Consider the following 20,532-nt stretch of genomic DNA (forward strand, 5'->3'; position numbering starts at 1 on the left):
GATTAGGACAAAATTGTTTCTCCTTTACAGGACAACTTTCTCCTTTACAGGGACATTATAGTTTCTATAGCAACAACATGCAGCAGGGGTGTCCAGCCTTATAAATATTATCTTAGTAAATTACTTTTACACTGTGTTGTCTTGTCCCAATGTGGCACTGTGCTCAAAGTAACTATTCTCAACTCAATTCAGGGTCACTTTTGAGCCATTAGGTGAAGACTGGAAGAGACCCAACGTGACACCATTGACAGGGAAGGTGGCTCCTTTAGACATAATCATTTAATAAGAAAAGCTGTCTGCAATTATTAACAAATTATCTATGAAAACTTATTATTAGCACAATTATTAGCTATTATTTATTTATTTGTGTACATCAAGCTTTGAAAACACTTTGCACTGCAGCCAGGCTTAATATTCACATAGTTCAACTGCAACAATATAGGTTTTAAACATGTAATATTTTATTCTTTATAAATAGCACTGAATTCAACATAAAACAAGACACTCATTACAAAATAAAACAACAGTTAGTATGAGCGTAGCCCAACAAGGAGAGTGTGCTGATGACCAAGGAACACAGTCTCCTCTCTGTCCTTTCAGTGCTGTGTGAACGTGGATGGATGGGAATATTATATGTACAACAGTAGGAGCAGAAGTGCATGAGTCGATGATGAGTCATAGTGAAGAAAAGAAGTGAAGTGTGATGATTCTACAATGTTGGCTGGCTGTTCCTCAGGCTGAAATCCCTGTGCCAGGCCGGACACGTATAGGATGAGCTTAACCTCATTTTCCATGACACCTATTGACTGAACTTAACCAGATTTGGTCACCAGGACACCTTTAACTTAACCATGCTTCACCAGCGCACCTACAGACTCAACATCACTCAGTCAACAGGAAACACATAAACTTAACCTCATTTGTCAGGACACTGACTTAAGGATGGCTTTGACTTCAAATTTGCAAAGGGTAAGCTGTTAATGTTAAGTGTTAACAGAAAATGGGAGCACAACTGCTGATGAAACCTGGCTAATGATGGCCAAGCTTTTTTCTAGTAGAAGGATCCTGTGGCGCTTTTATCTGCTTTATTCTGTGGTAAACATGCAACATGTTACCAAATAGATAATTTTGTTAACAGTAATGAGGGCTTATACTGCTGGAGTTAGTTAGATGCAGGCACCTCACTATTTAAAATGCATGCTAATACAGGCCCTGGTTAAAATAATTAAAACCAGATGGTATAAAATGGGGAGAGACTAGTAAGACTGGAGAAGACTAGACTTGAGTGGCAACACTAAATGACACCTAAAATATGGTTAAAGTCATGTACAATATGTACAATATTGAGGTCTTACATTAGTGCAACATAAGGAATTTAATGGCAGAGTTGCAGAGAGATATTGTGTTTAAAAAAAAAAATAGATCAAATAAAACACTTGTCACATTTACCTCCTACACTTTTAAGCTCATTTCCTAGGAGACATCAGGTGTCACAATGTGGAATTTTCCAATTACGTCATTGAGGAGTCCCGAAAGGTTAACAGTTTTGTTGTTATGCACCTCCCAGGAAACCTGAACCAGCAAGCACTTTGGAATACCCGTTATCTGACTCAGGTATGATGGAAGCTGCAATAAAACAAAAATGTGAACTGGTTAGAGATCTGCAAAGACTACACTGGGAACTGCCTATGCAACTTAAAACATCGCGACACTAGCTGGGACTAGAAGCAGCCACACATGACTTGAGTCAGCTGAAGCAGTGATCATCTCGGCGGAGTTAAGTCTTGGACTCGTGCTCGTGCTGCCTGGAGCACCTGGGTGCCCACTCGTCACCGTCTGGCTCGCCAGCTGAACTGTTAGTGGCAGGTGTTGCTATGGCAACCGAATCTGACGTTTGCTCCTAATGCAGCAGTAATGTGATTTTTTTTTTTTTTTTCTGTCCTCCCAACCTCTCTCACTATGTCACTTGGAAAATCCAAAAAGCTCAACTGTGCTATGGCCAGAGCATCAGTGCAACAGAGTGGGTGTACGTTTGAGCCTGTGTTTGTGTGTGTATGTGCGCGTGCGGCGTATTTGCGTGTGGTCAGTTTCTCTTCTTGTCCTGTTCAGGGTGTTGGTCAGACTGGTGTCCGGGAAACGCGTGGTTATAGAGTTGCCTGTGACTGGCTGCCACATTGTACAACTTATACAAAGCCTGTGAGAGAGGAATAGAGAAGGATAAAGTGACTGGAATGAAAATATTAGTGTTGGGGCTGCCATAATTTATTAAATTAAAAATCTGATTATTTTGATGAATAATCTGTTTTTTATTTGTTATTACTACTGTGTGTGTGTGTGTGTGTGTGTTGTGTGTATTGTGAGTATACACATCTGACATTCAAGATTTCAAACTACTTAAATACACTTTTACCCCCCAAGAAGAAATACACAACCAACATTACATCACACAATGGAAGTGTGAGCTAATTCAGGCTAAATTTAGGCCTGGATTAGATTCATAAGGGCTCATTTACTAATGTCTTCCAAAATCTTTCATAAATTTTTCTAGAGAAAGGTCCTAAGAAAAAGTCTCAGATACATGACGTGTTATTACACCGCAAAATTGTGTGCACCTTTGTGCTCTTGAGTAGATTCTGTTCTTACCTAAGAACAAACCCCAAATAAGAAAACATTGGTGGATGTCTGAATATTTGTGAAAACTGCGTAAGTGGTCTTAAAAAAATTCTTCTTAGGAATTGTTGGTGAATGATGCCCATTGTTTTTTTCGTGATATATCTAATCCAGCATTTTCTGCTGAAAGGAGCTCTGTATCGATACCTGGTATAGGCTCATTGCCAGCTCTACTTCTCTACTTATGGTAAAAACAACCAGTAGCAGAATTAAAAATATGCATGCACTACTGTATTGCTGTTTAATTGAGAATGTAAATTGTAATTTGTGCTTTTCAAGAAATTAGTTTAACTGATTAATCATGTCAGCCCTAGTGCATGTTAATCTTGGCAGTTTGTGTACAGGTGTTCAGGGCTGTGCATGCTCCTTACCTCATTAGTGCTTCCCTAAGATAAAGAGAGAAAAAACAAAAAACAGGAGAAAATGAATTCTGCAGTGTACACTGGATGTGCATACAGATTACTGAGGTGGAAATGATGTACAACGTTGAACTATGTTTGTAGTATGAGGAGATGAGAGTTAATCACACGGGTTACATTTTGTTGTTTGTGTTTCCAACTCAGGGTTACACCAGATGTTTTTTTTTTTCTTAGTTGTAAGCTTGTAATTTCAAGGTAAGTGGACAGCTGTATAACTTTCCCAAAATTGACCATCACCCTCTGGTGGTGAACAAGATGCACTCTCTTAAAAAGGGGAATTCCAATGGATGCTTTTCATAATTTCTGCACAATTAAATGCATGAGATGTAAACAACGTCATTCAAATTACTTTGATGTAAAATGCTCTATTTTACAGAAACTGAGTCAGAATGTTTCACAGTGGTAGTGATCAGTTATGCCTCTAAAAGCCCCTAAAAGCTACCTCACAAAATTATTACAAGGACTGGTTACAAATATGCTGCTTGATTCTTGAGATGTTGTTTTATAATAGTTCTGAGACAAGGATTTAGCCTAAAATCTATCAGTGAGGTACATGCAGGGCTTTGTTTGTCAAAATAGTACCCAAAGAAATGTTTTTTTTTTTTTTTTTCCCCGATCAATATTAAATATAAAAACTCACAAGTAGGTTCACTAATCATTTTATACAGCAAATAAAATGGTTATATTTGCATTGTACATGTTGCAACCCCTGGTTCCTATCACCACAACTGTAAAGAAATCCAAGATGCCAATTTCTCCATATCATACCATATTAACAACCATTGTTAATAGCTTGGTTTACTTCTCAATCATCTCAATTAACCAATTATTCAGATGTAATCAGTGGAATTTCCTTTGAGGGTTGCGAATTCCTGTCAGTGCCTCATCACTTTTTTATCTTATTATTAATCTTTTATCAATCTTCTCAAGGAAAGAGCGCCAATCTAAGAGAATTTTTACCATCATATTCAACAACACAAGAATAGTAACAGAAGAAAGATGATCCAAGATCAACACTCCTGGTGATTATTTAAAGCAAAACAATTTCATTATATCCTACACCATCTCTCTTTATATACCAATATATTGTCTGTCCAAAGAAAAACAAGTACCTCCAAAATGGTAACTTTATAGTAGATGACACAAATATTCTTTATTTTTAATGTAAGTTAAGGCAAGGAGATTTTTTTTTTTGCAACACTCAGCTTCATGTTCCTCAAATTGTCTTGATGACTTGCCAGTTTTCTTTTCCAGACCATGTTTGGTAGGTGTTTAGCACCTGCTTTCAGATGCTTCCAAGAGTTTGTAATATAAAAGATACAGTGAAGTTAACTCACCTGGTCCCATAGTGCTCCAGCCACCTGGTCAATGACGGCACCGAGTTCGCGGTACTCTCCGGAATAGCGGATGTAGGCCCAGGTGCAAAGTGTGATGAGGGCAAAGCCCAGCACCATGTTACACACGCTGGCAATCACATCCACACCCACAAAGCCTGTGATCCCTGCCGACACGTACATAACGAAGATGACCACAAAGAGCGTAGCGGGCGTGCGTGCGGCGTGGAAGATGTTTTTGGAGTCGTTGTGTTTGATATACTGCACAAACAACTCGTCTATCTCTGCTTCCAGCTGCAGCAGGTAGCGTCGACTGAACTCCTCCCCACCCATCTTCTTTACCCCACGGAACACGGCCAGTGCCTCCTCACGGATCACAGCATGACGAGCCTGAAGCTCACTCGGAGCCAGAAACGGCCGGTCACCACCACTCACCTGAAAGACACACAGGCAGGTGAAAAGGAAGCGGAGATTAGGCCTGTCACAATTATTTGAGCTGACTATGATCGTTCTGACAATCATATGTTCACGTTGCAACAAATAAACTGGGAATTAGGTGCATTTTCATCAGATGAGTTGGGAAAATATAAATGGTTCTATACTGTTTCATTTCAAATGTTCAATTTTTCATTAATAAGGTATAATGCATTTAATGTGTTTTAGTCCAACAAGTTGGACAAGTTTCACCAGAGACTTTTTTTTTAGGTATTCAGAGTAGCTCTGGATTCGCAAACATCTACTACACTGTAATACTGTGATACCCTGTTTCATGTGATGTTTGTACAGCTGTTTAAGTGCATTATTGGTCTGAGCACTTTCATGGTTCACTGTAAACATTACACTGCTGTCCTTTCATAATAATGTGCTGTCTAGAATACCGAAGGGCTAGCACCTCACCCAAATGCCTGGAAGTCTGAGGCATACCAAAGACATGATGTGCATTAAATAGGCATTCTAGTCTAAAAACAGCATTTGGCATTATGTATTATTTGTTGTTTTATGTAAAATTACAGTGCAGCATTGTATCCTTAAGCTTCATCAACAGAAGACATGATTTTGTATGTTTTTTTTTGTGCTGTTGCCCAATGTAATCTTATTATAAGTTTACATGACACTTTTTAATCCCACAAACGGGGAAGTTTCACCTCCACATTAACCCATCCACGAAGTGAAACACCAAATACATACTAGTGAGCATACACACACTAGGGGGCAGTGAGCACACTTGCCCGTAGCGGTGGGCAGCCTTATCCACATCAAACTGGCAACCTTCCGGTTACAGGGCCAGTTTCCTAACCTCCAGCCCACAACTGCCCCAAGAAACGTTTGACCCCAATGTGATGTATCCCAATATGTATTTTGTAAATACATTATATGACTGTTGGGAATCCCCCTCCCTCTGTGATAAAGAAATCCTGACTGCTAGCAAAGACACTGATGTAAATGCTGATAAACACAGACGTGATATTCGGCTTCCCAGCTGCAGCATCAGATATCTGGCTTCCCTCTGCATTAGTCAGCTGGCAAGAAAAAATAAAAGCATTTCTAACAGCCTGCCATCAAGTATCTTCCCCAATGCAGTGGAAATGTTTTATTTGTATAAGTTCCTCCCGCCTTCAAGATACAAAGGGGTTTTCCTAGTCTTTACACTGGAAAATCATACTGTAGAGACTACTGCAGCACCATTGTAAGATTCAAATACAGTCATTTGCAAAAGTTTGGTGAATCCTGGTCAAGTTATGTCTTTTGTTGATTGTTTATTTGTCGATTAAATAAAACGTACATATCCTCTACAGTAAACATACTTCTTCACATTTTAATGCACAGTTACTGTTTATTTGCTGGATCTGGCTTATTGGGGGGAAAAACAACATACATTTTGGCCTGTGTAAATTTCTATTCCTAAGATGTTGAAACTCAGCTAAAAATAGATATTGTGCACCAAGATTTGCAAAGCAATTTCATATTTACTCTGCGGAGAAAGTTTTTCTTAATACAGTATTGTAATCTTGTAAACCATGATAAGAATTGTTGCAATACTCTTGGCGCATGCCCAATGTAGTTTTTCTCTTGCTGCTCTCTCACCTCCTCCATCTTTCTGTTGTACAGGTCTTTAGCTGCAGCTACAGCTGCAAGGTTATTCGCTTCTGCAGTGGCCTGCACACAAACACCACAGAATACAGTCAGATCATCACAGAATAATACTGAACACAAGTACAATTGCACACAAATGCAGCATATACAGTATTTCACAAAAGTGACTACACCCCTCACATTTCTGCAAATATTTTATTATATCTTTTCTTATTATACTACTATACAAGCTGTACACTGACTACCTTATTATATCCAAGTTTCATGTATACAGTGTTGTCCCATGAAAATCAGATACAAGAACATATACAGCATATGTAAGGGTTCCAGTACGTGTTAAAGGTGGGGCAGTACCTGTAACATGGATTTTGGGTGAGGCAGCTCTTCACCCTGGTAAATCTTTATGTATGCCTGGAAATAAGAAAATTTCACAGATTTTATTTTAGGACTCACATTCAAACACTTTGTACTTTTGTTTAATCACGTAGATGACCATGCTACTGCTTAATAGGCCCAACTTTATAGTGCTTATAATCCTCTTTTATATTTCTATATTAAAATATGAATACAGCATATACAGTATTTCACAAAAGTGAGTACACCCCTCACATTTCTGCATATATTTTATCTTTTCTTATTATACTACTATACAAGCTATACACTGACTTCTTTGTTATATTCAAGTTTCATTTCTATACTCTTGTCCATGAAAAGATATAATAAAATATTTGCAGAAATGTGAGGGGTGCACTCACTTTTGGGAGACACTGTATATGAAGTGTTATGATCTAGTGCTGTCTACATGTTGGAATAAGACTGAACAGCTGTTTCTCAGTTCAATGTTTTTCTCCAGCAGAGGCATCCCTGCTGTAATGTTATCATACTTTACTTACTTTAAAGTATTCCAACAGGCCTCTACAGGTAATTTTGCTGCCATTGATTTCTTTCACGTCCAGGTTTTTGGGACCGAGTAACCATGGCACCAGCACCTGCAGGTTACTGATGAATTCTTGATCGATTTCTAAAATGCAAATCTTTTATTTAGAGATCAGTCCTCTCAGTTATTCACACACTTGCAATGTCATAAAGAGGCTGATGGTCATGTTCTGAGCTTAAAGTAAACTTAAACCTAACCAAAATGTAACTGATCAGCCAAGACGTGTCTGATGTCCAGATTTTCCTTCTTCTTCAGTGCTCAAGTTTTGAGGCTAACATTGCTAACAAAAACTAGATATCAATAGATATCTTTCCTATAAATACATCCCCAGAACTTTTCTCAAGCCATTCAATTTGTACGTCTAGGTCTTTATTAAGGTCTCAGATACTTTGCTGATGTGGTCAGGGCACAGTACGGCTTGCTGTGAACAATAAAAAGAAAACTTTGCAGCTAAATGCAGCAGGGCAGCCATTATAGACGAAACGTGAAATCTTTGCAACTGTAACGAAGGTCTGAGCCAGTTTAGAAAAATTTTTACAGAAAAGATTTGGGTGACTATTGACATCTAGGGTTTCTTAGCAACATTAGCCTTGTACCTCCAGCCCTAACTAAAGAAGCAAAATTTAGACACCAGACACATGATCAACCACATTTGAAGTAAGTGGAAATTGTGTAAATTAGATTTTTGCCGAACCATTCATTTAAAAACTCTAGTGTCTGTGTACATATTTGCATAAATATGTGTGATTGTGTCAGCAAACCCTTGAGTCTGCCGTCAAAGTGAGGGTTGGTGGCGACTTTGAGGCCGGGGTGGGGCATAAGGAAGCAGGAGATGTTGGTAAAGCAGGAGTGAATGTGCTTCCTTACGTTCTGCAGCTCCTCATGCTGGTTCTCTGAAATCTACACGTGTACGGACATACTATTAGAGTATATACACAGAACAAATGCAAACAGTGCTACATAGTGCATGGCAATTAACTGTGCTAGTCATTTTCCAGTAGCTGTCTGTAGTTCCACTATTACCAGCTATCATATTATATATTATATATTTAAAATAGTAAAAAGTTACCTTGATCAATGCATGCGTGACATTTTGACTACATTAAACTGGATGATCCTATTATTATTGTGATTTGTATATATATATATATATATATATATATATATAGTGATATTAAATATTAAGCAATAAAACTTTTCTCTATATTTATAAGAAAAAAGTTTAGCATTGCTGGACAAAACTAGCTTCCCCAATACTGGATATAGAGGAGGAACGACTTGTTCTCCATTCGCAGCACAAATTCAGTCATGGATCTGGCACATGACACACTGAGTCAGTCTGACCTAATGAATTACCACACAAATATACAGTGACCTCTAGGAGACCTCTTACCTTTAGCCTTTTCTCTAGGAACTTCATCCCTCCCTCCTGACCATAGGGAAACTCGTATGGAAAACTCCAATCTCGCACCAAGAAAATCATTGACTGGAAAAAAAATAAAAGAACACAGAAAACATTTGGCTTGTGAAGTATCTTGTTTTATCTCTTTCACTCATCAAACATCCACCACAGATGAAACTGACTCTTTAAATGTGATGGATTACAAGTACCTGGAATGGTTTGAGGAATGTTTCCTCCATGGCCAGTCTGCCATATTCGGTAAAGAGCTACAGAAAAGACACACAGTGAGGTCAGACAGACCAGTCTCCTGCATATATGTTACCAAAGGGAGTCCTATTGCCTTTATGTTTCCCCCTGAGGCTCCATTTTACAACTTGCCAAAATGTGATTACATGTTCAGGCTGTGCAGTTTCCGTGAGGCTATAACAACTGTTCTATTGTTTTACAAAGGTATCTGCTCTATAAAACAGTGCCTAGTCTACTTATAGGTGTCCATTCTGTGACACATCACAGCTGACATGATAAATATCCCAAATATTACATCACATTTAGCTCCATGTTTATATACTATAAGGAGTAATGGTCATGACACATTGCAATTTGGTGCTGGCACCACAATTCTGTGTGACATGGCAAGATATTTTTATTTTTGACCTGGAAAGGCCCAGTCAGGAAGTGCAACAGCACCTGAAGGTTGTCAGCTTTCATCTGAACATTCTAGCTGAAGAGGCAGCGCAAAGACAAAACTACTGCTGTTTTTAAAACAGCACTGTGAGCATTTCAGTACAGGTCAGAGGCAGAATGGCCAGTACCTGCAGGTGCTGTAAATCATCCTCCTGAATGTTTTGAGATATATTATACACCTGGAAAGAGGGGAGAGAGAGAGAGAGAGAGAGAGAGAGAGAGAGAGAGAGAGAGAGAGACATCAGCACTTCTCTCAGTGTGTCGTGTTTACTGTGAGAGTGTTTAACATGACTGTGAATGTTGATTTGTCTGTGAATTCTCAGTTACCTGCATGGAGCTGATCATGGTACTGAGTGCGAAAACAGTTGCTGAGTCTCTGAGTGTGGACTGGCTGTCAAATGTTCCCTGTGTGTCCATCAACAGCACTGCCACCTACAGGTCAAGCATCCAATAACAACCGAACTAACAGTCACAATCTGCAATAAAATTATACTCTTCACAAAGCAAACAGAAAGTTATACTACAGATGTGCGGTTATGTGGGAGCATGAAAATACAAGGTTAAAGAATGTGAGTGGATGAATGTGTTTCTGTGTTTGTGTCACACCTTGGTGCCGTCTGGTTTGTCCACCAGGAAAACTTCACTCCAGATCTGGATGCCGGTGGTTTCTCTTTCAGACCCTCCTCTCCAGGAGAAGCCTGTCAGAGGCTCATCAGGTTCCCCCAGCCAGTCCTCACCTGCCTTATATACAAACACACAGTTTGTATATTTGCACACACCTCTCATACATGCAAATTATGCACTATATATAATTATAAGTGCCTCACAGGATCATATGCATTACATAATCCAGAGGTTTCCAAGGTCAGTCCAGGGGAACCCATGCTCTGCACATTTTTGTACCTCCCTACTCTTAACACACCTGACAGGACATGAGAAGTTACTTGAATTGGATGTGTTACATGAAAGAAAGCACAAAAATCTGTAGCCTGTGGGGTCCCCAGGACCAGAAATGGTACTGTGAACCCCTGATATAAGCCATGAACATGGTTTACTGTGTGTAACCCTAGTATGACAAGTGTAATAGTATGGATATGTTTCATCCTCCAAACATAATAAAACAGACTCATGGAGGGCTAGAGAATTGTAGTGTTTGGTCATTTCCCTGAATCAAACACACCTGATTCCACTCATCAGCTAATGCCCAGTTTTAGTATTAAAATGCTACTGCTAATGATTACTGTAGTTGCAATAAACACAATAATACGACATTGCTAAAGCCTAATTTTTAATTAAAATAATTTACTTTTATTGTATTACATAAATACTTTTATTCAATAAAATACCCATGCAATATCAGCATTTCAAACGGAAATGTCACAACAGTAAACAAACAACGTATTGTGCAGCCCTGTTTAATAGTTTTACTAGAGCAGTGAAGTCACTATACCATGCTGGACCCTGGCCCTCAAAGACTGAAGCTAGGCACCCTTGCACTAAATCAATACATGAATAACTCATGAGTAACTCACTGAGGGCAATAATCTGACATCACCTCTGATATTACAGGAAGTCATCATCTCATTAGCACTCAGATCTTCTTACGTTTCCTTTTTTGCTTATTTGAATCACTCTCGATCACTGACACTCACTCTTTATGCTTTCTGTTTCCCTCGAGTTTAATCCTGTAGACCCTCATCTTATTATTTAGTTATTACTCTTAAGGCTTATTATTCAGTAAATTGTCACTGTCACACAAAAAAAAACTTGTATCTCCATTTTTGTCATTTTATACTGTAACTGTATAAAATTTTATACTCCAATGCTTTTTCCTTCTCTTGTAGTAAAGCTACCTTCTTGGAAATATGTTCTTACAGTGACTAAACACTGTGAATTAAAGAGTAACTAAATACAAAACTAATATGTAAATTATGAAGGAATGAAAGTGAGAAACTACAGCATAGGTCCACACACCAGTTCTAACGGCCTGGAAACTTTAAGACTAACTAACCCTGAACCTGAATAAACTGACAAAAGGACTGGACATCTTACCTGGTTGTACATGTAGCGCAGCATGAAATCCATGAGGAAAGATTTGCCCTTCCGGAAAGCCCCAGCAACAGAAACGGCGACCACCTCTCTGTCTCTGAGCTCCTCGGCCAGCAGGATACGACTCAGCGCCGCCTCATCCAGCTCAAACGAGTGGTCATCCTTCACCACCAACACCTGCACCGGCCGAGCCCTAGTGTCCGGCTCCTCATCTTCAGAGCTCCAGTCATATACATTCTTATCCACAAATGACCCTATAACACACACACATATTTTTTTAAAATAAAACAAACATTGGAGGCCAATGTGGAATTCTAACACATTAATGATCATGTTCACATTCTGAAGTGCAACATCACAGTCTGTTTTTCCTCTGCCCACACCTCTATAAACTGTGGAGGTGACTATGATAATATTATTACATTAGAGCACTTGTGCCAGTGTTACAGTGTTGCCAGCCCAATGACATCATAGTGCAACCCCTCTTTTGTCCATGTATTAACACAGAGTTCCATCTGACACATGGATTATGCATGGATAGGCCTTCTCCTTCTCCTCCCACCACCCTACCTATCATCAAGCAAGCTAGGTCAGAGACCCTCCCTAAGACCAGTGCATTGTGATTACAGATTCACGTTGACTTTCAAAGAATGGCTCGAATCGAAAGATTTTATTAATGCAGTAACAGCTGCCCCCCCAGGGCAGCGGCTTGGTTGCAAGCCTTGCTTTCGTTTTTCCTTATACTGACTGGTCTCACTTCAGTCCCCTAGTCTCAAAAGAGAAAGCAGAGACTTATTGCATCCCTTTTTGTCATCAAACTTTCAAACAACATATAGCAATAGAGAATGATCCTACTGGCCAGTTTCCCAGAACCAAATTAAGGCCGATGTCTAGACTACATGGGATTTAATGTGAAGAAACACCTCTAATGTTGCTATTTATTCCAAAACTAGGTTTAATTCACATCTAAAGAACCCCTCTCCATAAAAATGTAGGGCAATTCTATAATTCCGCAATCATCACTACTAAAATAGCCACAGTAAAATCACTGTGATATCAGTACAACTGTGATATTATGTAATGAGAGATGTGATACAGTGGAGATCCTGTCCAGTTGGACAGACACACTCGGGCTCATCACGGCATTAGCATTAACACGGCGCCCACACCACGGTGAATTATTCACACCCTAATCCATTCTCGTTTCTTGTGACCCAGTAGATCTCTCTGTCTCGCTTTCTCTACGCACACTCACCCTGGCCTAGCTCAGAGTAACAGGCCTGGAACGCACACATACACACCCAGGAACATCTTGTGAGGCAGCATCTCCTCACGTCATCATTTGTTGGGTATGTAAAGAACCCGTGCTGCTGTATGTAGGTCACCGCTGCTCTCCATCGTTCAGCCATAAACTTTAAGACGCGCCTCACACATTCCTGCATGTCCACGGGCTTAGACACATTTTCAATGCGCAACAGCTTAAGTGTTTCAGCGACCAGCAACGAGGCTGCAGCGAGATGTGAACGGACTGATCAGGCGAGAAGATATGATATTATGGAAGGAGCTTGACTGTGGCCATATCTTGGTGCAGAGCCCTAATCCCGTTAAGAAACGGAGCCTCACGTGACGCACAGTCTGGACTTTCTTCCAATTCGTTTCACTGTAAATGACCCGCACGTTTAGTGTTGATTTTTGCCTTTACCCCTGTGGCAGGCATGGTGTGCTCAGGCACAGACGCGCTGCATTCACATGCAGACAGGGAATAAACAACCCCATATGACACCGGGCTGTGGGTGAAGCACGCAGGGCTGTGGCTCCGTTCATCACTGTACCAGCAGAAAAAAACAAACCACAATATCACGCCCTGTTTCTGCGCCCACTGCTACTCGGCCCTCCACAGCCTTGTGCCCAGCATTAACAAATAATACACACACACACAAATGCCTCGAGGCCACGTCTGTCCAGGACATTCATTCGTAGGTGGGCTTTTAAACGGACACTCACCCCAGCTGTCCCTGTCCTTTTTGTCCCGGACCATGGCGAACGGAATGGCGCTTTCAGCCCCGCTGTTTGACGGCGTAGCGTTAGCAGGGCTCGGTTTTAATCAGCGAGCATGAAGCCAGGAGGCCTGAAAGGCAACACCGACGATGATGCTCGGAGAGTCTGTGGAGAAGGAGAACGCCTCATTCTCATCTGAGAGGAAGAGGGCAACGCCACGTTCAACCGCTAGAGGGGGCAACGTAACCTCGCTGAAATACCGCTTCGATCCAATAGACTCGAGCTCTGTGTGCACTGTGGTGCTGGACGTTTGATTTGGCCCATCAGAAAGTTACCCTAACCCAACTTTATGTTATACATAGCTCCTACTTTTCTTTAAATTTCTTCTTGAAATATATTAGTAACGTGTATTCCTTAAAAGTGCTTTTAAAAACCTACGCTTCTTCTTTATTTGTAAATGTTTTTTGGCCTCACCACACGCACTTGCATTCCCCTCTCAAGACAAAAAAGTCAGAGGACCCTGATTGCATTACATTACAATAAGATGCACAAACCATTTATTGAAAACAAAGAAAATGTAATTTGAGTAAACGTAAAAGGTAAGAGGGTTGAGGTAACAAAAATGTATATTTCTCTTATAATAAATAACTTATGAAAAAGCATGTTTCAAGCTTAACCAATAAAACTGTCAGGATTGTTAAACTGTTTTATATACTGATACACTTCTGCTTCATTCTAGTAAAGCCAGTGTGAATCTGCTAGTACTAAGTACATTACCTAAGTACCAGTACTAAGTTAAAACTCATTTCATGAAACGAATAGTTATCATACTCAACACATACACTTATATGATCTGTGATGTTGCTTGGCGTTTGAGCGTGTTTGCTAGAGACGGACTCAAGTTTCTCCTGGTAAGATAATCTGACCAACAGTTTGGACAAAGACACATTATTAACAGGGTAAAATCATTTGTTCCCTTTGACTCCCTTAGCCAAACAGCTAACTTCCAGAAGTCACTTAACAATCCTGGCAACACCAAGAGCTTACCACCACTTACCATATAGAAGCGCTTTGTAGTTCTACAATTACAGACTGTAGTCCATCTGTTTCTCTAAATACTTTATTACCCACCTTATTCAATAGTCAGGACCACCACAGAGCAGGTATTATTTGAGTGGTGGACCTTTCTCAGCACTGCAGTGACACTGTTAGTGTGTGTTGAACTGGTACGAGTGGATCAGACACAGCAGTACTGCTGGAGGTTTTAAACACTTCAGTGTCATTGCAGGACTGAGAATACTCCAGGTGTGTTTAATAGAGTGGACAGTAAGTGGACACAATGTTTAAAAACTCCAGTATCACTGGAGCAACACATATTAACGCACCACCACCGCCACCACCACACTGCAGTGCAGAGAATGATCCTCACAGATAGAAGGAGGTGTTCCTAATAAAGTGTCTGATGAGTCTATACAGTACGGTTTTAAAAAGATCTCTAAACATGGGGATATGTTGACATTGCTGCTGATGCAATGTTTCTCTTTAAGTTAGATTATGGGCATTCTAAAGATTTAGTGAAAATGTACATTTCAAATGAATAATACACCTTTAATTTGGGTAACAAGGTTGAATTTTGAAAGTGGCCTAGTCAGTCAATATCACAATATTATTGAAAACAAAGAAAATGTAATTTGAGTAAACGTAAAAGGTAAGAGGGTTGAGGTAACAAAAATGTATATTTCTCTTATAATAAATAACTTATGAAAAAGCATGTTTCAAGCTTAACCAATAAAACTCCTTGGAACCATTGGTGGTTCCAAAACACACTTTGTCATATTATTCATAGCTTTCATATCTCATAAGCTACATTCAAAATGTGGGCGTCATATGAGAGTTTCTTTCCAGTAAAATTGATGGGTAATGTCATTTTAAACCCTGATAATACAACCCTGATTCCAATGAAGGTGGGACATTGAGTAAAACATAAATAAAAACAGAATACAATGATTTGCAAATCCTTTTCAACCTATATTCAATTGAATACACTAAAACGACAAGTTATTTAATGTTCAAATGGATAAACTTTATTGTTTTTTGCAAATATTCACTCATTTTGAATTTGATGCCTGCAACACGTTCCAAAGAATTTGGGACAGGGGCATGTTTACCACTGTGTTACATCACCTTTCCTTTTAACAACAGGAAAAGGACACTAATTGTTGAAGCTTTGTAGGTGGAATTCTTTCCCATTCTCGGTTGATGTACAACTTCAGTTGCTCAACAGTCCGGGGTCTCCATTGTCGTATTTTGCGCTTCATAATGCGCCACACATTTTCAATGGGAGACAGGCCTGGACTGCAGGCAGGCCAATCTAGTACCCACACTCTTTTACTGCGAAGCCACGCTGTTGTAACATGTGCAGAATGTGGCTTGGCATTGTCTTGCTGAAATAACCAGGGACGTCCCTGAAAAAGACGTTGCTTGGATGGCAGCATATGTTGCTCCAAAACCTGTATGTACCTTCCAGCATTAATGGTGCCTTCACAGATGTGCAAGTTACCCATGCCATGGGCACTAACACACCCCCATACCACCAGAGATGCTGGCTTTAGAACTTTGCTCTGATAACAATCCGGACAGTCCTTTTCCTCTTTGGCCCGGAGGACACGACGTCCATGATTTCCAAAAACAATTTGTCAGACCACAGGACACTTATCCACTCTGCGTCAGTCCATCTCAGATGAGCTCAGGCCGAGAGAAGCCGGGTGCCGTTTCTGGGTGTTGTTGATATATGGCTTTCGCTTTGCATGGCAGAGTTTTAACTTGCACTTGTAGATGGAGTGACGAACTGTGTTCACTGACAGTGGTTTTCTGAAGTGTTCCTGAGCCCATGTGGTAATATCCGTTACAGAATGATGTCGGTTTTTAATGCAGTGCCACCTGAGGGATCAAAGGTCACGTGCATTCAATGTTGGTTTTCTGCCTTGCTGCTTATTTGCAGAGATTTCTCCAGATTCTCTGAATCTTTTGATGATATTATGAACTGTAGATGATGAAATCCATAAATTCCTTGCAATTGCACGTTGAGAAACATTGTTCTTAAAATGTTGGACTACTTGTTCATGCAGTTGTTCACAAAGTGGTGAACCTCGCCCCATCCTTGCTTGTGAATGACTGAGCCTATCAGGGATGCTCCCTTTATACCCAATCATGACACTCACCTGTTTCCAATTAACCTGTTCACCTGTGGAATGTTCCATGTGTTTTTTGAGCATTCCTCAACTTTCCCAGTCTTTTGTTGCCCCTGTCCCAACTTCTTTGTTGTGTTGCAGGCATCAAATTCAAAATGAGTGAATATTTGCAAAAAACAATAAAGTTTATCCATTCGAACATTAAATATCTTGTCTTTGTAGTGTATTCAATTGAATATAAGTTGAAAAGGATTTGTAAATTGTCATATTCTGTTTTTATTTATGTTTTATACAATGTCCCAACTTCACTAGAATTGGGGTTGTAAAAGAAGCTGAACTCACAAACATTTTTCCACAAATCTGGGCTATAAGTTATAAACACCAGCTGGATTCACCCAGCTAGCTATTACAAATGTTACACAGAGTTAGATTTCATAGGACAAGAGCTGTCATTTAGCTGGATAACCTATGGCAGAAATGAGTATTGTTCAAAAAGAGTGTCCCTTAGCTGGGATAATGTAAAGTTTTTTAGCTTGAGCTCCTGGCTTTCTGAAATCACCCTTAGGAGATATAGGTTAGCACATTTTAATGTGCATAATTAAACACTCAAATGCTCACAGAAGCAGGTGGATTCTGATGTTTGTTCTGCAGTGATCCGTTAATGGAATTGAGTATAAACTTCAAATCAAGTGTGCATTGTTACACTAGAGTTTGTCTGTGTTCTGAGTGTGCAAATGTACTTCTCCTGTCCTCAGCGCTGCAGCCTGCTTCTGGTTGGGAGCTCACTAGCAGTGATAGCCAGACATATATACACTAGCTGTAGTTATGTCACAAACAGACTGGAATGCAGGAAACAGCTGTTTGTGACACCCAATAGCCAATAAGAGACTTACTCAAGAAAAAGAAATGAACTCAGTTAAAGGAAAATTCCATCAATTTCTATATAATTCAGTCCTTAACATGTAAACAAAGTCTTTCAGAGTGATTTGATGTGAAATGGTTCATTGTAGAGAAACGTACAGACTGAGATTTATTTACAGTGGTGGCGACAGGAACAAGAAATCACAATGTCTACAACACAAATTGCCATTTTATTTACTATCCAAAACTACCAGGGAAGCTACATGTATCTTCTGCATTTTTATATGTAATGTTGATGATGGTGAAATAGTCATAAACCTGAAAAAATAAGTTTCCTTTGGTAAAATCTTCTCCTTACAATGACCTGTATATACCCCTCTGCCATTACTGGATTAAAATAAATTGATTAATTCTAAGCCAAAACATTATCACAAAACTATCATAAAACAATGTGTCACACATCAGGTAGAATATATCTAATCATTCTATGTAATAACTTACTGAAGGAACTTACAGAGGCATTGAATCTGGTTCCTATCATCACCACTGTGAACAATCCTGCCTCTGCAAGCTTCTCTAGAATTAAACATTTCACATCAAATCTCTGGATGACGCTGTATATATCTTAAATACTTAACTATGTCAAATTTCTGAAAAAGGTCACATTTAAAGAACAGAGGTACTTCAGCTAGCACTGAACATTAAACATTGTTTTTTTAAACTATTATGAAACATTATTATACTGTCATTTTTTATTACATTTTTATTATTATATTTTTGTTCATTTGTCAAATGTTTCAGATCATCTAACTAAATTTAATAAGACAAAGACAACACAATTAAGCACAAAATGCAGCTTTTAAATGATCATTCCATTTATTAAGGATATTTATTTAAAACCTATATCACCCTTGTGAAAAAATAAACCTAATAACTCGTTGTGCCACCTTGGCAGTAACAACTGAAATCAAACATTTGTGATAACTTGCGATGAGTATTTTACATCGCTGTGGAAGAACTTTGGCCCACTCTTCTTTGTAGAATTGCTTCAATTTGGCTACACATGGAGGCTTTCCATGTATGAACTGCCCGTTTAAAGTCTTGCCACAGCATCTCAGTGGGATTCAAGTCAAGACTTTGACTCAGCCACTCCAAAGCCTTAATTTTGAGTCATTCATGGAAGGACTTTCTTGTGTGCTTTGGATCATTGTCCTACTCTATAACTCAACTTTGCTTGAGCTTTAGGTCACAAACTGACAGGGAGACATTCTCCTTCTGGATTTTCTGATAGAGAGCAGAATTCATGGTTCCATCAGTTACCGCAAGTCGTCCAGCTCCTGTAGAAGCAAAGCAGCTCCAGACCATCACACTACCACCACCATGTTTGACTGCTGGTATGAAGATCTTATGGTGAAGTTTGGTCTGCCAGATATAACCGATGTCTTCCAATATGTTTCACCTTTGACTCATCAGTCCATAGAATATTATCCCAAAAGGTAACGGGGTCATCTAGATGTTCTTCTACACATGCAAGATGAACCTTTGTGTTCTTTTTGTTCAGCAGTGGTTTGCGCCTCGCAAATCTCCCATGGATGCCATTTTTGCTCAGCGTCTGTCTTTCTGTGGAATCACGTGTATTGACCTCAAATGAGACAAATGAGGCCTGTGGTTCTTTAAATGTTTGTTTGGGTTCTTTTGTGACCTCTTGGATGAGTTGTTGATGTTGTTGTTGTTGTTGTTGTTGTTGCTGTTGTTGCTCGTGAAATTTTATTAGGCCAGCCACTTCAGGAAAGGTTCACTACTGTTCAAAGTGTTCTCCATTTGTGGATAATGTCTCTCGCTGTGGTTCCCTGAAGTCCCAAAGCCTTAGCAATTGCTTTATAATCCATTACAGACTGATAGTTTTCAATAACTTAGGTTCATATCAGTATTTGACTCTCTTTAGAATGCGGCATCATGTGCTGCTTTTTGAGTCCTTCTAGCCTGCTTCATATTGCCAGACAGGTTCCATTTAAGACATGCTTAGATATAACAGGTCCATGAGTAATCATGCCTGGGTGTGGCTAGTAGAACTGAACCCAATTATCTAATGAATTTGAATAATGAATCTAATGATTTTTTCACATAGGGACAGGTAGGGCAGAACAGCATTTTTCCTTCAAATAAATGAAATCATCATTTAAAACAGCATTTTGTGTTTACTTTAGTTATTGTTGACTAATATTAAAAGTACTTTAATGATGGGAAACAATCAAGTGTGAAAAACATGCAAAAAGAAATTGGGAACTGGCAAATACATTTTCACAGCACCGTATATTTCATACTGCTGTTTGACCAAATGTCTCAAGAAAACAAGTAAGGTATTTAGGTTACAGGATTGGCCTATTTAGGCTACTGTAGGATTTTTTTGCTTTTTGTTGTTGATTACATTTATTTGGTGATGAAAATGCAAATAACTCTCCAAGGCAGCCGTGACACACATAAAAGCTAATTTGGTTTTGAAACAAAATGGAATAACGTGTATAGAGCTGCATAATAAGTTGGAGTGTCTCTTTAAAGTAAAAACTGTTTATTAAGTACTTTAGTACTTAGTAATTTAACAATTGCATAATTAAACAGGGGTTTAAATGAATATCCAATGCCAAGTTCAGCTTTCTAAAGAAAGTAGCCTCTAAATATGTATGAGATTGAATTAAAACAGCTCTTATCTGTTTGTTTGTTTTAAATTTTGACTATTTCACCATTTTGTTCGTTCTGTTCATTCTCTTCTATGGCTTACAGGGGAAACTGTTGTCGGAGCAATGATTTAAATCAGACACCAGATGGAGCGCGATGCATAAGTGTTGCTTGTCAGCGACTATAAAGCCGAGAAGACTGTATTTACTACTTTTGT

At 39.3% G+C, this 20,532-nt stretch overlaps 1 protein-coding gene across 1 annotated transcript; it reads right to left on the minus strand.

Annotated features, from left to right (window-relative positions):
- Nucleotides 1–439: 439 nt before the first annotated feature.
- On the minus strand, nucleotides 440–13,807 carry atl1 (atlastin GTPase 1). The gene is made up of 14 exons (XM_017696617.2): nucleotides 13,594–13,807; nucleotides 11,593–11,843; nucleotides 10,147–10,281; nucleotides 9,868–9,972; nucleotides 9,669–9,719; nucleotides 9,066–9,122; nucleotides 8,848–8,940; nucleotides 8,216–8,354; nucleotides 7,411–7,538; nucleotides 6,872–6,928; nucleotides 6,509–6,580; nucleotides 4,427–4,858; nucleotides 3,042–3,056; nucleotides 440–2,194 (listed from the first exon to the last, which is right to left on the minus strand). Exons 1-14 carry the CDS (start codon nucleotides 13,625–13,627, stop codon nucleotides 2,084–2,086), a joined length of 1,680 nt encoding a protein of 559 aa, XP_017552106.1. The 5' UTR covers nucleotides 13,628–13,807; the 3' UTR covers nucleotides 440–2,083.
- Between the last annotated feature and the right edge of the window lie 6,725 nt (nucleotides 13,808–20,532).

Source organism: Pygocentrus nattereri, chromosome 5 (assembly GCF_015220715.1).
Source record: "Pygocentrus nattereri isolate fPygNat1 chromosome 5, fPygNat1.pri, whole genome shotgun sequence".
NCBI lineage: Eukaryota > Metazoa > Chordata > Actinopteri > Characiformes > Serrasalmidae > Pygocentrus > Pygocentrus nattereri.

Excerpts from the sequence above, each read along its gene's own strand:
- atl1 (XM_017696617.2), bottom strand. The coding sequence starts at position 13,627 with ATGGTCCGGGACAAAAAGGACAGGGACAGCTGGG. Across the intron at positions 6,929-7,410 it reads GCCTGTTGGAATACTTTAAA|GCATACATAAAGATTTACCA; the intron begins GTAAGTAAAGTA and ends TCTTATTTCCAG. Across the intron at positions 4,859-6,508 it reads ACAACAGAAAGATGGAGGAG|GTGAGTGGTGGTGACCGGCC; the intron begins GTGAGAGAGCAG and ends TGTGTCTTTCAG.